Raw genomic sequence first — 13,127 nt, forward strand, 5'->3', positions numbered from 1 at the left:
ACAAACTGTTGCCTGTTCTGTAGATAGCTCCTCAGCCAGTTTAATACAACCCCCCTGATACCATATCGTTCTAGTTTATTGATTAATCTGTCATGATTTATGGTATCAAATGCTTTTTTGAGATCAATAAAAACACCAGCTGCATAATTCTTTTGGTCCAGGGAATTTGTTATCTTTTCAATTAGCTCAATGACTGCTAATGAAGTGGATCGGTTGGGTCTGAATCCGTATTGGCTGTCAGTTAGTAAATTGTGTTTATTGATTAATTTGTTAAATCTGTCAGCAAAGAGTTTTTCTAAAATTTTTGAAAATTGAGGAAGCAGTGAAACAGGCCTGTAGTTTGTGAAGTGGTATTTGTCTCCAGTTTTGTACAGCGGTATGACAAACACTTCTGAGAGGCTTTGTCCAAAAAGCTGACCGCTAATATTTTTCTGTAAGCACTAGAAATCTAAATCTCGAGTAGGTCGTTCCCAGGACTCAGGGGAACGCGTCTATGCATTTCGGCATAGACGCGTTTTTTCAAGTCTGGGTAAAAAAAGGTCAGCCCGCACCATGCCCCTTATAAGATTAAAAGGAGTTCACATGCATGTTGCTCATAATCTTTTCTTGTTATGAAATAGAGGTCTGATTCTCAGATTTGCATGTTGAATGGGAGGTTGTAGGTCTGGGAAGGGGCTGTAGGGCTATGGCCTACTAAATGATCATTGTAGTATAAGGTTTAATGTAGTTGAATGCGCTCTTTTATATAAATGTCACCACCACCACTGGGGCGTGGCAACAATTCTCTATATCCATATGGGGAGGGGGGGTTTGTTTGTGGACAGTGGGGGTACATCAGACATGAATAGGAAGCTTGCAATGAGCATTTCACTCGACAGAAAGTCAATACACAATCAGGATGACGAAAGAACTCTCACATTTCTCATTTACCCAAAATCTCATCTCTCTTCCCCTCCCCAACTGTATTGTGATCGACTCTACTCCAGTTCAGTCCACACTTTACAGTCCAGCTATTTTTCTAGGTATATCAATTACTTCGCTGTACATATCCCTGTATAGATAGAAGATACTATTGATAGTAGTGATCCTTACACTAGAAGTTTGCTCACGTAAATCCAAGGCTAAAAAATAGAAAGTATGTAAATAAATATATAAAACAAGTAAACTGAGAGTTTAGAAAAGTTATGCAGCTTGTTCTGTCTTGGAAAGGATGGCTAGATTATCGTTTTTTATTTTTGACATTATTCACTGATAATATACCAACAGGTATTACTGATGAGAGCGTTCATCAGGATACGAGGGAGAATGTATCCCCCATTATCAAAACCCCCTATTCCCTCTGCTAGGACACCGTGTGCCCAGATGAACACTACTTCATCCAAACACAATCAATCCTGTTCTCCTGGGTCACAGAAAGGGAAAAACCTTTAAAACAAGCTCACAGGGCAAATGGAAAGAGCCTTTTGTCATCGTAGCTGCAGTATGTAATCTAGGTTCAAGTAAAGAGTTGCTGATTAGGACCGCCTGGAAAGCCTGAGTTGGCAGGTAAATATGATGAGGGGAAGGAAGGAGAACATCTAGAGGTAACGTGATGGTGAGTCAGGAGAACATCTGGAGGTAACGTGATGGTGAGTCAGGAGAACATCTGGAGGTAATGTGATGGTGAGTCAGAACATCTAGACTAGAGGTAACGTGATGGTGAGTCAGGAGAACATCTGGAGGTAGCGTGATGGTGAGTCAGGAGAACATCTAGAGGTAACGTGATGGTGAGTCGTCTCAGTAGGCCCGCCTCAGGAACCATGACCCAGATGTTCCACCTCATGACAAACTGATGATGAGGTTTGTCATGACAAACCTCATTACAAACTGATGAAGATTTATTCACAAGGTTCTCTGGTTAAATTTTTTTTCTTTTTAATTGCCACTATTTGTCTCCAACATAATACATTTTTCACTTTTCTTACAAAGATGCAATGACAAGTAGATTACATGTCGTAATATATCCTGTGTCCAGCAGCAGGGTCTACAGCATCAGACTTCCGGCACAGCCGTCACCACACTCTCGAGTCAGCTGTATTTGCTGATGCCTCTTATCTGGGGTGGAAAGCGGAAGTTTTCTCTTTCTGTCAGTGTCTCCCAGGCAGGTGGAGAGGAGGGTTGACTGATGGGGAACAGCTAACCTTTCTCTCAGAAGCCCCTCCCCCACCCATCACACCACGCATGTTCGGGAGAGCACACTTTCGTGCGGAATAACAATGCAACAATAAGAAATGGAATAGATTAATAGATTCTTCAATTTTATTACAGCTTGTGAGACTCAATCTCTTTGTAGGCATAGCCAAGCATTAAAAATATTCATGAATATGAGTCAAACGTAGAAGGTAATGCAAGAGCATACACACCGGAGAGATCAACACGCTGCAACAACGGGGAAATAGTCGCCAAACGTCAGGTCTTAGAAACAACAATAACAACATCTTCTCGTGGTCTTCTTCAAGCTAAAATGTAGTCGATGTCTTACATATCTTAAGGAATCCTGCAGAGTAGTGATTCTCTGAGTGATTGGAGAAGGAGGCTCTCGGGGGCCCAACTAATACCTGCAGGATGCTTGCAGGTAGACAGTCACATCGATACTGCACACAACAAACAATGCAAAACTCTCGTTGCCTCGCTGTCTCTCTAGATCTCAACTTCTCTCCTCCCCGCCTCGTTGATCACTTGAACTCTGAGTTGGGCTCATGTGTGGCCCTCTGGGCTGCCTCCAGAGACTCATCTCCTGTCCCGGGGGGGGGGGGGGGTTCTACACCACCCGTTTGATACGGAGGACTCTCGTCTTGAACAGCTCCAGCTGGTCGTTGGCCAGCGCAGCTCGCAGGGCCCTGAAGAAGGCGGTGTACTGGGCGGTGTTGTGGAGCATCAGCAGCACCCCCGCCAGCAGCTCATTGGTCACCAGGAGGTGGTGCAGATAGGCCCTCTGGTGGTTGGTGCAGCAGTAGCAGCCGCAGCCCTCCACCAGCGGTCTGAAGTCCCCCCGGTACCTGGGAGGGGTTGAGATACAACACACAGGGTGGTCTTCTTTAGGCCAACACTCTGCAGTTAACTATTGACGATTTTGTTATTTTGATCAAAGACTTCAGCAGAAAATTATCTATTCATTGATGGACAGATCGGGGTTAGGTCCTCTGTTTGAAAGATGCCTACAAGTAGCCTGTGGACACTGGGGTATAAACCCAGGGCCTTTGAGCAGGGAGGGAGTCACACACCAACCACTAGACTACCCTATTCTCAAAATCAGACCTTAATTACTGAACACAAACTCGACCGGCCCTAGGAAACTGAAAAGGTTTGTAAAGGCTTCAAATCCAAACCATCTAGCATAGGCAATGACGAATAACAATCTGATAGCTTCATCCACCATGAAAAATGTGTTTATTTCGGTAGAATAGCTCTGTCACGAAACAGGAATCAAGGCGTCACTCCGCCCCACTCTGGTCCATCTTCCCCAGAAGTTCTGCTGTAACATAGTAGGACTGCTGGATCAGAGATTCTGCTGTAACACAGTAGGACTGCTGGATAAGAAGTTCTGCTGTAACACAGTAGGACTGCTGGATCAGAAGTTCTGCTGTATCACAGTAGGACTGCTGGATCAGAGATTCTGCTGTAACACAGTAGGACTGCTGGATAAGAAGTTCTGCTGTAACACAGTAGGACTGCTGGATCCCATATTAAGACATCCCTAAAGAGAAGATGCACTACTGTGGGGTTTGAAGGTCATTCAAAAGGAGACTCGCTCTTAACAGAGAACCCAGACGGACTGAAGCCTCCCGTGGAGGTGAGTGGACAGAGTGAGACTCACTTGGTGTCCTTCAGATCCATCTCAAAAGGCGTCATCGTCTCTGCTCCGTCTTCCAGCTCAGCATCTCTGCCCCGCTCGGGCTGCCACGTCTCATCCAGCTCCTCACCCAGCTCCAGGACTGACACACACACACACACACACACACCCAATAAAAGTGTGTAAATATCTGATCCTCGTTCCTTGTTATGCTCTGCCTTGCGATTCATCGGTGCGATGAATTAGAAATACGTAATAATGAAATGTCACTGCTGTGAATGCTTTGTTGATGCAATGAATATAAATCATATACAAGACAAAATACATTCAATACGGTTGAAGACCATGTTTCCCTTTCTTTTCTTGCATATTTACAGCAGTATCGATTCAGTACATTTCTTGCCACTGGGGGATAGGGAAGAGTAGCGACAGCTAGGGGGACAGAATAATGCAGATGGCTGACCTCCTAAACAGATGTAGAGAGCTCTCCCCCCACAACAGGGGGAGATTAGGACAGTGGATAATATTGACTCACACAACCTAACATATATATCAGAAACAATATAATCTTATCAGCAGATTCAGCACTTATATAGTAAAGAAGACCAGTGACAGTTAGTGACTGATGTGGGATGTCGCCAGCTGGACGTTGACAAGCAAAAGACGTGGGAGAGGCTCACCAACTGGCCCTCAGCCTCAAGGGCCCCCAGAGTCAGGAGCCCCCAGAGTCAGGGGCCCTCAGAGTCAGGGGCCCTCAGAGTCAGGGGCCCTCAGAGTCAGGGGCCCTCAGAGTCAGGGGCCCTCAGAGTCAGGGGCCCTCAGAGTCAGGAGCCCTCAGAGTCAGGAGCCCTCAGAGTCAGGGGCCCTCAGAGTCAGGGGCCCTCAGAGTCAGGAGCCCTCAGAGTCAGGAGCCCTCAGAGTCAGGGGCCCTCAGAGTCAGGGGCCCTCAGAGTCAGGGGCCCTCAGAGTCAGGAGCCCTCAGAGTCAGGGGCCCTGTGAACTGAGAGATCAGAGGATCAGGGGAAGAAGCCTGAACGAGGCCAGCTGAAGAAAGAAGGTTTGTCCGACACAAAGGAGTTCCACGACAGCCATGCTGAGAAATACGTTGTGGAGAGGGCTTCAGAACACGGATAGAGCAGGAAGCCAACGTCGACACAAAGTAAAGCGGGAGATAGCGCACCAGAGAGGAGCGTTAATGAGTTCCCTGGGAAACGCAGAACCCCCAAGTTATTACATGAAGGAAAAAGGCCTCTGTGAGTAACTGGGAACAACTGAAACAGAGAGATAGGAGTACCATAATTAAATAGACTGGCAGATGGAAACAAGCAGTGGAAGAGGAGAGGAGGACGAAGAGCTGGCTATAGGGTTAGATTAGCATATATGCTAATACGCTACGCTAAAGAGGAGTACGCTTTGACTCTGCAAGCGTCTACATATGAGGACCGTCAAAGGGACACTGTGAAGCATTTTAAGTAATGTATTAGCTAAAATCAATGTCTTCTTTCATAAATATATGTGTGTGTGTGTGTGTGTGTGTGTGTGTGTGTGTGTGTGTGTGTGTGTGTGTGTGTGTGTGTGTGTGTGTGTGTGTGTGTGTGTGTGTGTGTGTGTGTGTGTGTGTGTGTGTGTGCATGTGTGTGTGTGTGTGTGTGTGTGTTAGTGTGTGTGTGTCGTCAGCGAGTGAGTGGACGGGTGAGGAGAGCGAGCGGTAGCGTGCGTGTCAGTTTAGTGAAGTAATGAACAAGTCTGGTTGTGTGTATGAATAAAGCAAGGGCGTTATTTTGCATAGGGACGGAGGTAGCCTACATTTCCCGACCAACTTTGGGAAGAAAGGATTGTCCCTACCAATATTTTGATTTATTATTTAATATAACGTAAATATGTTTTACATAATGCATTTAATATAATATTTTATGGCAAACTCTTGCCAAACTCGGCGGCCACCGCCGTAAAGACACGCCGATTTGGGGGGGGGAAGCCTGGCGTTGACGAGCTGCGTCCTACAAATACCTTGCGCGATGGGCACGGGCACCGATTGAATATTCACGTGAACCTCTGGAGCACACTCGCACTTCTGACCTGCCTCCACGTTATTCGCTTCAGAAGTTGTGCACATGTAAATCTAGATTTTATTTTAATAAAGTATTTATTGTTCAGCATGATGCAGTCTACGTAGTGATCGTGGGTTACATCTGTGAAGTGTCCCTACCAAAGCTGAGACCAAACTTGAGACCTATAAGCAGACCCACTGCCGGTCAAAGTGATGGGTGTTGCGCCCGAGAGAGCATCGGCCCTGGAGGGAACGTCTCCCCTGTGCTTCTCGGTCTGGGAGCCATCAGCAGGAAAGGTGTAACTAACCATCTCGTAGTTTGAGGCGGAGCGCAAGAGAGTATACGTGCTCCAATAGTGTGAGATAAAAATAAAGCACATTAATTAGAATGATTTTAGCTTGTGCGTGCCCGTGCCCGTGATAAATCACACACAAGCTAAAATCCTTCAAATTAATGTGCTTTATTTTTATCTCGCACTATTGGAGCACGTTGACTCTCTTGCCTCCAACTACGAGATGGTTAGTGTTACACCTTTCCTGCTGTCGGCACCATTCAGCGAACAAAAGGCAACAGGCTGCTCTTAGGGTGCCACTCAATGACATGCACATGCAGACCGAAGTGTCATCAACACACCCACTCAAATGGTGTGAAATGCCGACTTTCTACTCCTCATTTACAATTATAAGGTCATTAACAATTCCGCTAGCGAAAATACTACCTCAGCGGTAGTATTTTTTCAGGATATTTTCAGGATACCAATGTCAGTGGTGCATATCGTACCCAGCGTTCAGATATACGGCCCATCGGGAGAATAGTGGAAGAATAGCAGGACTAACGTGTGAAAGCAGCTAAAGCTGCTTCTTGGCATATACCGCCTACCATAGTTGCAACCAGGTTGCCCCATCCAAAAAAAAAAAATATGTTTGAATGCAATATACAATTGTAACACTAGATTGGACTGATTCCTACACACTGACCCTTTAAAGCTAGAGGCTATAACCCAACGGAAAATCCTTTAAATAAAATGAATGAGAATAAAACCTGGATAACAACACAGGGGCAAGGCAGGGTGAGGCATTGATGTGAAGACGGCACACAGCCCTGACTGTAGTCCCGGGCTGTATGGCTCAACCAGCATAAGAGAATCAAGCTAGCAAACCATCGCTCCCTGCCTTCCACGTGGAAACTCAAAGCAGAATCGAACTAGCAAACCATCTCTCCCTTAGTCTGGCTATTGCCAGACCAAGCTCAATCGTAGATTGAGCTTGGTCTGGGGAAAATTGCTGTCATTTTCTTCAGCACAAGAGGCGCGATCAACGGGCCTAGTTCAATCGACTCTGTACGCGATAGGCTGCTTGCCGTCGCTTCCCTGTCGTCATTGTGTTAAACCAGCCAATCGTGCGCCAATGGGAAAAGCCAGCTTGGTGATTGGCTTCCGCAAAAACGGAAGCAGAAAGAAATGTATTAGTCTTCTCCAGACCCTTGTGCCGGGCAAACTCAAATCGCCGGCGGAATGGGCGGGGCTACCCAGTATATCTCTCCCTGCCTTCCACATGGCCACTCTAAGCAGAAATTAACTAGCATACCATCTCTCCCTGCCTTCAAGATGGAAACTTAAAGCCCTGACCGCTCATTCATTGGCAGAGCTACACCTTCTACAATTTCTGATGAAGGATTCGGTTCTAACAAGGTATGATTGTAGCAATGTTTCTTTACACATTAGGTGGATGGTCTTTATGTTAGGGTATCTGCAGGTTTCAGCAAGTCAAATTTAAGACTTTTTAAGACCTTTTTAATACCACCTTGAATGAATTTTAAGACTTTAAACACGCGATGGTGGGGTGTTTGGCAACAGACGCGAGGCAACTTCGGAAACGGACGTCTTCCAGCCAACTGTCCTTGAATTTGCACCTACCCATTGTCGCAGACTATCTAGCAAGCACGCAGATAATCGTTTATATATGCAGCTAGCAAGAAAGAAGCCTCTCTACATGTCCTTCCTGAAAAGTCCCATGAGAAAAAAAAATAAATAAATAGACCTGCCCGACAAAGACCTTGCGTTACAGTATTTAGGACCAGCATATGACATTTGTAACAAATTGAAGACTTTTTAAGGCCTTAAATTTAGAAACATGAATTTAAGACTTTTTAAGGATGCGCGGACTGCAGTGTGTGCTGGCAGAGGGGTATCCGAGGGGGATGTGAATAAGTAAGTAAGTTCTTAGGCTCTGATGTTCCTCTAAGCTATCGCTTAGCATTCACATCATTTGCCTCTGGATGTTACACACTGACGCCTGCAATTATGCGACTTTCTACGATGATGATAATAGGAAATGGAAGAATCAGGCCTCAATCCTCTGGTGTGTGTCGTAAGCCTTTATCTTTAGAGAGTTGAGATGACTAGATCTCCACTTCATGACATGAAGGCAACAGAAGAATCCATTGTGGATTCCTCCACAAAATCACAGCGGCATCACAGCCTTCAGCTACCAAGGAGACAATACCGTATTTCTTTCGGTAAAAAAAACACACATTTAAACTAAGAAAACGTATATTCTATTCTAATATTCTAATGTTAAAAATTGTACCATTGGCTCACAGGTGAGCTGCTAAAGAAGCATGTTTGTGCCCCGACGTTTACGACGGCATAGCCTCTAAAGCAAGGTGAGGGGGCACTGCCGCACTACTGCACACCTGGGGTACTGGGCGTGATACCTGCTCTCTCGGGGTCCAGGGAGAGGTCCAGGTCAAAGGTCAACGCGCAGCCCCTCTCCGTCACCTGGAAGGGGAAGAAGCTCTCGAACAGGTCCACCCCGGCCTCCACACACGCCACCACCTCGTCGGGCCTGCCGACACCCTGGAGCAGCCTGAGAACCACACACACACACACACACACACACACACACACACACACACACACACACACACACACACACACACACACACACACACACACACACACACACACACACACAGAGTTCATAAAAGCTAAAAATACATTGGTATGCAGAGATATTCTGGGATCTCTATCAAAATACTTAGTTCTGCATTACAGCAGAACTATCGGTTGCAACTCAGTTTGAAATCAATCAAACAGGAGCAAGGTGAATCAATCCATCACAGCCACACACACACATCTATCAGCTCAGAGCAGGTCCACTGCAGAGAGCAGACCATGTCCTCTCCCATGAGAGGGTTAGGTTCTCTCCCCCTTTTGCCCGGGCCTGATCAGACCAAGCTCAACATTTGATAATGACCTCATTATGGTGGACACCCACTGCCCGTCTCTCTCGCCACACGCCCTGGAGACGTCTGATGGTGAATAACTGTGGGTGCTCTGGGGCTGTATATGCCCCCAGCCACTCAGCGGCTCCCCCAGTTCAGCGCCCCACCTACTTCAGCCCCGCACCCCCAGCCCACCTCCCCCAGCCCAGCGCCCCACCTACTTCAGCCCCGCACCCCCAGCACCGCTCACCCTCTCACTTCATGGGGAAGAGTTCCCTGGTTGAAGGCCATTGAAAGGACACACTTCCTGAGGGGGAGAGATGACTATGGAAGAGGAGACTCTTCCTCCTCTGCCCCAGGCGCTACCCTGGAGAGATGAACTCAACCGCCACATGGAGGCCGAGAGAACATACCGAGGGGTATGGATGACAGCTCGTCATCTCTTCCCCCCCCAAAGGTACCCTGACTGCAAGCCCCCCCCCTCGTCAAGGTTGGGCCAGACAGAGAATAATGAGCCTTGGTAGACGCGTCAGCTGAACGCATTGGAAGACTATGGCCTGGGCGGAAGGAGGCTGGGCAGCCCGCTGCAATCCTCCACCTGATGCCAGTGCTCAAGGTTCTTCAGGGAATCATTCATTGTTACACGATATGTCACGGGAAGTCAAGGTCAGGACATGGAATTCTAGATATGGAGTAGACAGGAGATAGGAGGTATAGAGACAGGAGTGGTAAAAGTGGATAAACAGCATATCACTTTCATTGAATGAATCGTTTTCATTGAATGAATATGAATGATGGTAGGCTATAGTCCTTAGAAGAGGACATGGCGGAGACTGGAGAGAGGGGCGGGTTGTCCACGTCTGGAGGGACAGCTGATTGGCAGACCAGGACTTGGTGATGTTAAATTATCCAATAAGGTCACACAGATAGACAATGTTTGGGTAAAGGTGGACATAGAATTTAATAAGCACGTCGTGGGGCTATATGTGGGAAAAGGGTACTCATACTACTTAATATTAACAGGAACAAATCCAATTTAAAAAAAAATTGAGAAAAGTTTCGAAGCACTGTTTTTTTTCTTTCAATGAAGATAACTATACTTGCTGGAAACTACCGATATTTTATGGAATATCTAGATATTTGTACAGTGTCCAGCGACTCCTGTGTTCTTATGGTCCATTGTTTATCTAATCGTGTTAAAAGGCTAATTGATGATTAGAAAACTCTTGTGCAATTATGTTAGCACAGCTGAAAACTGTTAAATAAAAGTTAATCGAAAATTGAATTTGAAAAAAACTGTCTAAGTGACCCCAAACTTTTGAACGGTGGTGTACACACACACGCATACACACAGGCTGGCTGTCCCCCAACCCCTACTACGCTGTGGACGGAGCGGGGGGCCGACCTGGGCTTGTCTTCTGGCAGCTCCCCGGCCACGGCGCTGATGAGCTGCGTCCTCAGCGGGCCGTCCATGGAGCCCGTCTGGAAGCCGTCCAGGCAGAAGCCGCCCACGGGTCGCTTGGCCGTCTCCCTGGCCGACCGGAGCCTCTCCTCCAGGCTGTCCCCTCCCTCCACCACCCCCAGCACCTCCGCCCCCTGCAGCTCCTGGGGCACACACACACACACACACACACACACACACACACGACAGAGAGGGGTTGGGCAGGGAGACAGAGTGAAGGGGGATGTTTCCAAAGAATATGACGGGTACAGAACAGAAGTTGTTGGGGTTATCTTCCCCATCATCTTGAAAACCAAGTTGGGCTCCAAAATTCATCTCACATGATAACAAAGAATTTCCAACCATCCCTTCAGTCAGTCAACAACTTAACAAAATAACACTAAACACCAAACACCTTAACGATAAGTAGTGTGATGACGACTGCAGTGTGATGACGACTGCAGTGTGGGTGTGTCAACATACCGCCGTCTGTTGGTGGATGAGCAGACATTCGTCGAGATGGGCCAGAGTCCGGTCCACTGATTTGCGGAGCCTCTTCCTGGAGGTGGCGTCCCCCTGCCAGGTCTCCCCATCGGCCATGCTCTGGTACAGGTCTGGCCTCAGCGCCTTCTGCAGGGCCATGAACCGGCCCACCGTCAGCTCTATCCGCCCCCCGCTGCCCCACACCGACACCGTCTGGACCACAGGGAGCAGGATCAGCCTGCTGGAGAGGCTGCTAGCAACATACTCATGGACCCGGACCTCCCCCTAGAGAGGCTGCTAGCAACATACTCATGGACCCGGACCACCCCCTAGAGAGGCTGCTAGCAACATACTCATGGACCCGGACCTCCCACTAGAGAGGCTGCTAGCAACATACTCATTGTACCTGATCAACATTAGGCTGCTAGCAACATATTCCCCGGGGGACAGTTAAACTCTCCCAATATGCAGAATGACTTGGATAAAAATGAACCATAGCGTTATTCTTGATGAGCCACCCTGACCTTGTTGGTGACGTGGCCCGCAGGTCTCGGGGTCAAGGGGTCATGGAGGGAGCAGTACAGCACTGTGTCATGAAGACCTGCACCCAAAGAACAACACAACAGAACACCAGTTGCAACAATTGGAAGTGTTTCAACAGAAAGGTTGGGGAAGACAGTATTTTGTAGGCCTACAGTGAGGTCAGAAATAGGTTGTCACCTTGTCAACGATTGGTTCTCTATGATACAATGCAAATTCTTAATTGATTCTTGTTGACAAAATAAATGTTTCATTGTTTTGCAAATTTAATTTCCTAGTTTCCTTTACACAAGCTTCTGTGTAAATTGCATGAGCAGCGCGATAGAAGCAATTTTATAGGTGGGGCGTATGAACAAATGTGCATTGGGCAGAAGATCAACAGTTGAGAAACATGAAAACCAACACAACACGGGAAAATACCGCGGGCCATGTAAACCAATCAGAAGCCTTACTCCGCCCCCCTTGGGACACACAATGTAATTGTGTGTCCCAAGGACATATAATTAATTACAAATTCTCTATTTACATCTTCTCTATTGTAGCAAGGGAAATAACATGTGCGCTAGTTCGGCGGTCAGGGTTACTTAGCTATTATTATAGATACTACCGACATGCAAGCTGGATGCATGATGATGTGCATCCTTTTTTCACACACTTTCATCACTTTATACAATGCTGCAAAGATGAAATAATTTAAGGCACATGAAATGAAGCCTGCATTTACCATACCTGCAAACTTCTTGAATCCATCCTTATATTCCTCCAACACTTCCTGGTGCTCCGCTCTTAAAGTTAAAAGCCAACATAAATACAAGTGGGGAAGACAAGGCTTGTCATATAAAGGAGATATGGAGGTGTGTAGAATAGGTTATCTGGAGGGATTTTAACTCACACTGTGGATAGGGTGAGCTGTGTGACGGAGGGCAGAGGGCTCAGTGTGTGCAGGGTGTCCTGGGTCAGGTGGGGTACAGTACCACAGCGGGTGTACAGTAAGCAGCCGGGCACCTCCAGTGAGCTGGTGGCCGCCCTGCCGATCTCCCTCAAGACACCGAGGCGGTATCCTCCCTGAACCACACGACTCAGCTCCAGTTTCATCTTTCATGCAGCAATACGCTCTGATACCTACAACTGCAAAAACATACGTCTTATAACTTGTTCATAACTGAGCAAGCCTCCCGATATGCGATAGGGACGTTAGCGACTTAGCTAACAAGCTCACGTGTTCTTCACTCATCGATACTGTAATCTTGAAACAAAGAAATGTGTGCAAGACAGTGGCCGTGGTTTAACTTGACACTGAAGGTTTTCATCGGGAGGAGTTTTAATAACAGCTTACCGTAGTTTAACAGAAGCACTCCCTACTAGCCTACCATACACAGAGAACTACAACACGGACCTGGAACAAGACTACACGTCGCGGTAATGACGTCATTGTTTCGGTTACCCTTCGTAGTCGACAGATCCAAACGTCGAAATGCTTTTTTTAAAGACATTTAATCAGGGGAAAAAACTGTTTGTCATTTTGTGTGTTTAATTATTTTGATTAGTTATAACA

At 46.9% G+C, this 13,127-nt stretch overlaps 1 protein-coding gene across 3 annotated transcripts; it reads right to left on the reverse strand.

Annotated features, from left to right (window-relative positions):
* Positions 1–2,276: 2,276 nt before the first annotated feature.
* On the reverse strand, positions 2,277–13,017 carry qtrt2 (queuine tRNA-ribosyltransferase accessory subunit 2). Of its 3 annotated transcripts, none has more exons than XM_060044976.1 (9): positions 12,909–13,017; positions 12,465–12,700; positions 12,302–12,357; positions 11,557–11,633; positions 11,033–11,245; positions 10,514–10,713; positions 8,599–8,750; positions 3,857–3,974; positions 2,277–3,038 (listed from the first exon to the last, which is right to left on the reverse strand). In XM_060044976.1, the coding sequence occupies exons 2-9, from the start codon at positions 12,665–12,667 to the stop codon at positions 2,801–2,803; spliced, it is 1,257 nt and encodes a 418-aa protein (XP_059900959.1). In that variant the 5' UTR covers positions 12,668–12,700; positions 12,909–13,017; the 3' UTR covers positions 2,277–2,800. The 3 variants fall into 3 exon arrangements, with proteins under 3 accessions (XP_059900959.1, XP_059900957.1, XP_059900958.1); XM_060044974.1 differs by having other exon boundaries at positions 8,578–8,750; XM_060044975.1 differs by having other exon boundaries at positions 8,578–8,750; positions 12,465–12,950.
* Positions 13,018–13,127: the final 110 nt, after the last annotated feature.

Source organism: Gadus macrocephalus, chromosome 23 (assembly GCF_031168955.1).
Source record: "Gadus macrocephalus chromosome 23, ASM3116895v1".
NCBI classification, from domain to species: Eukaryota; Metazoa; Chordata; class Actinopteri; order Gadiformes; family Gadidae; genus Gadus; species Gadus macrocephalus.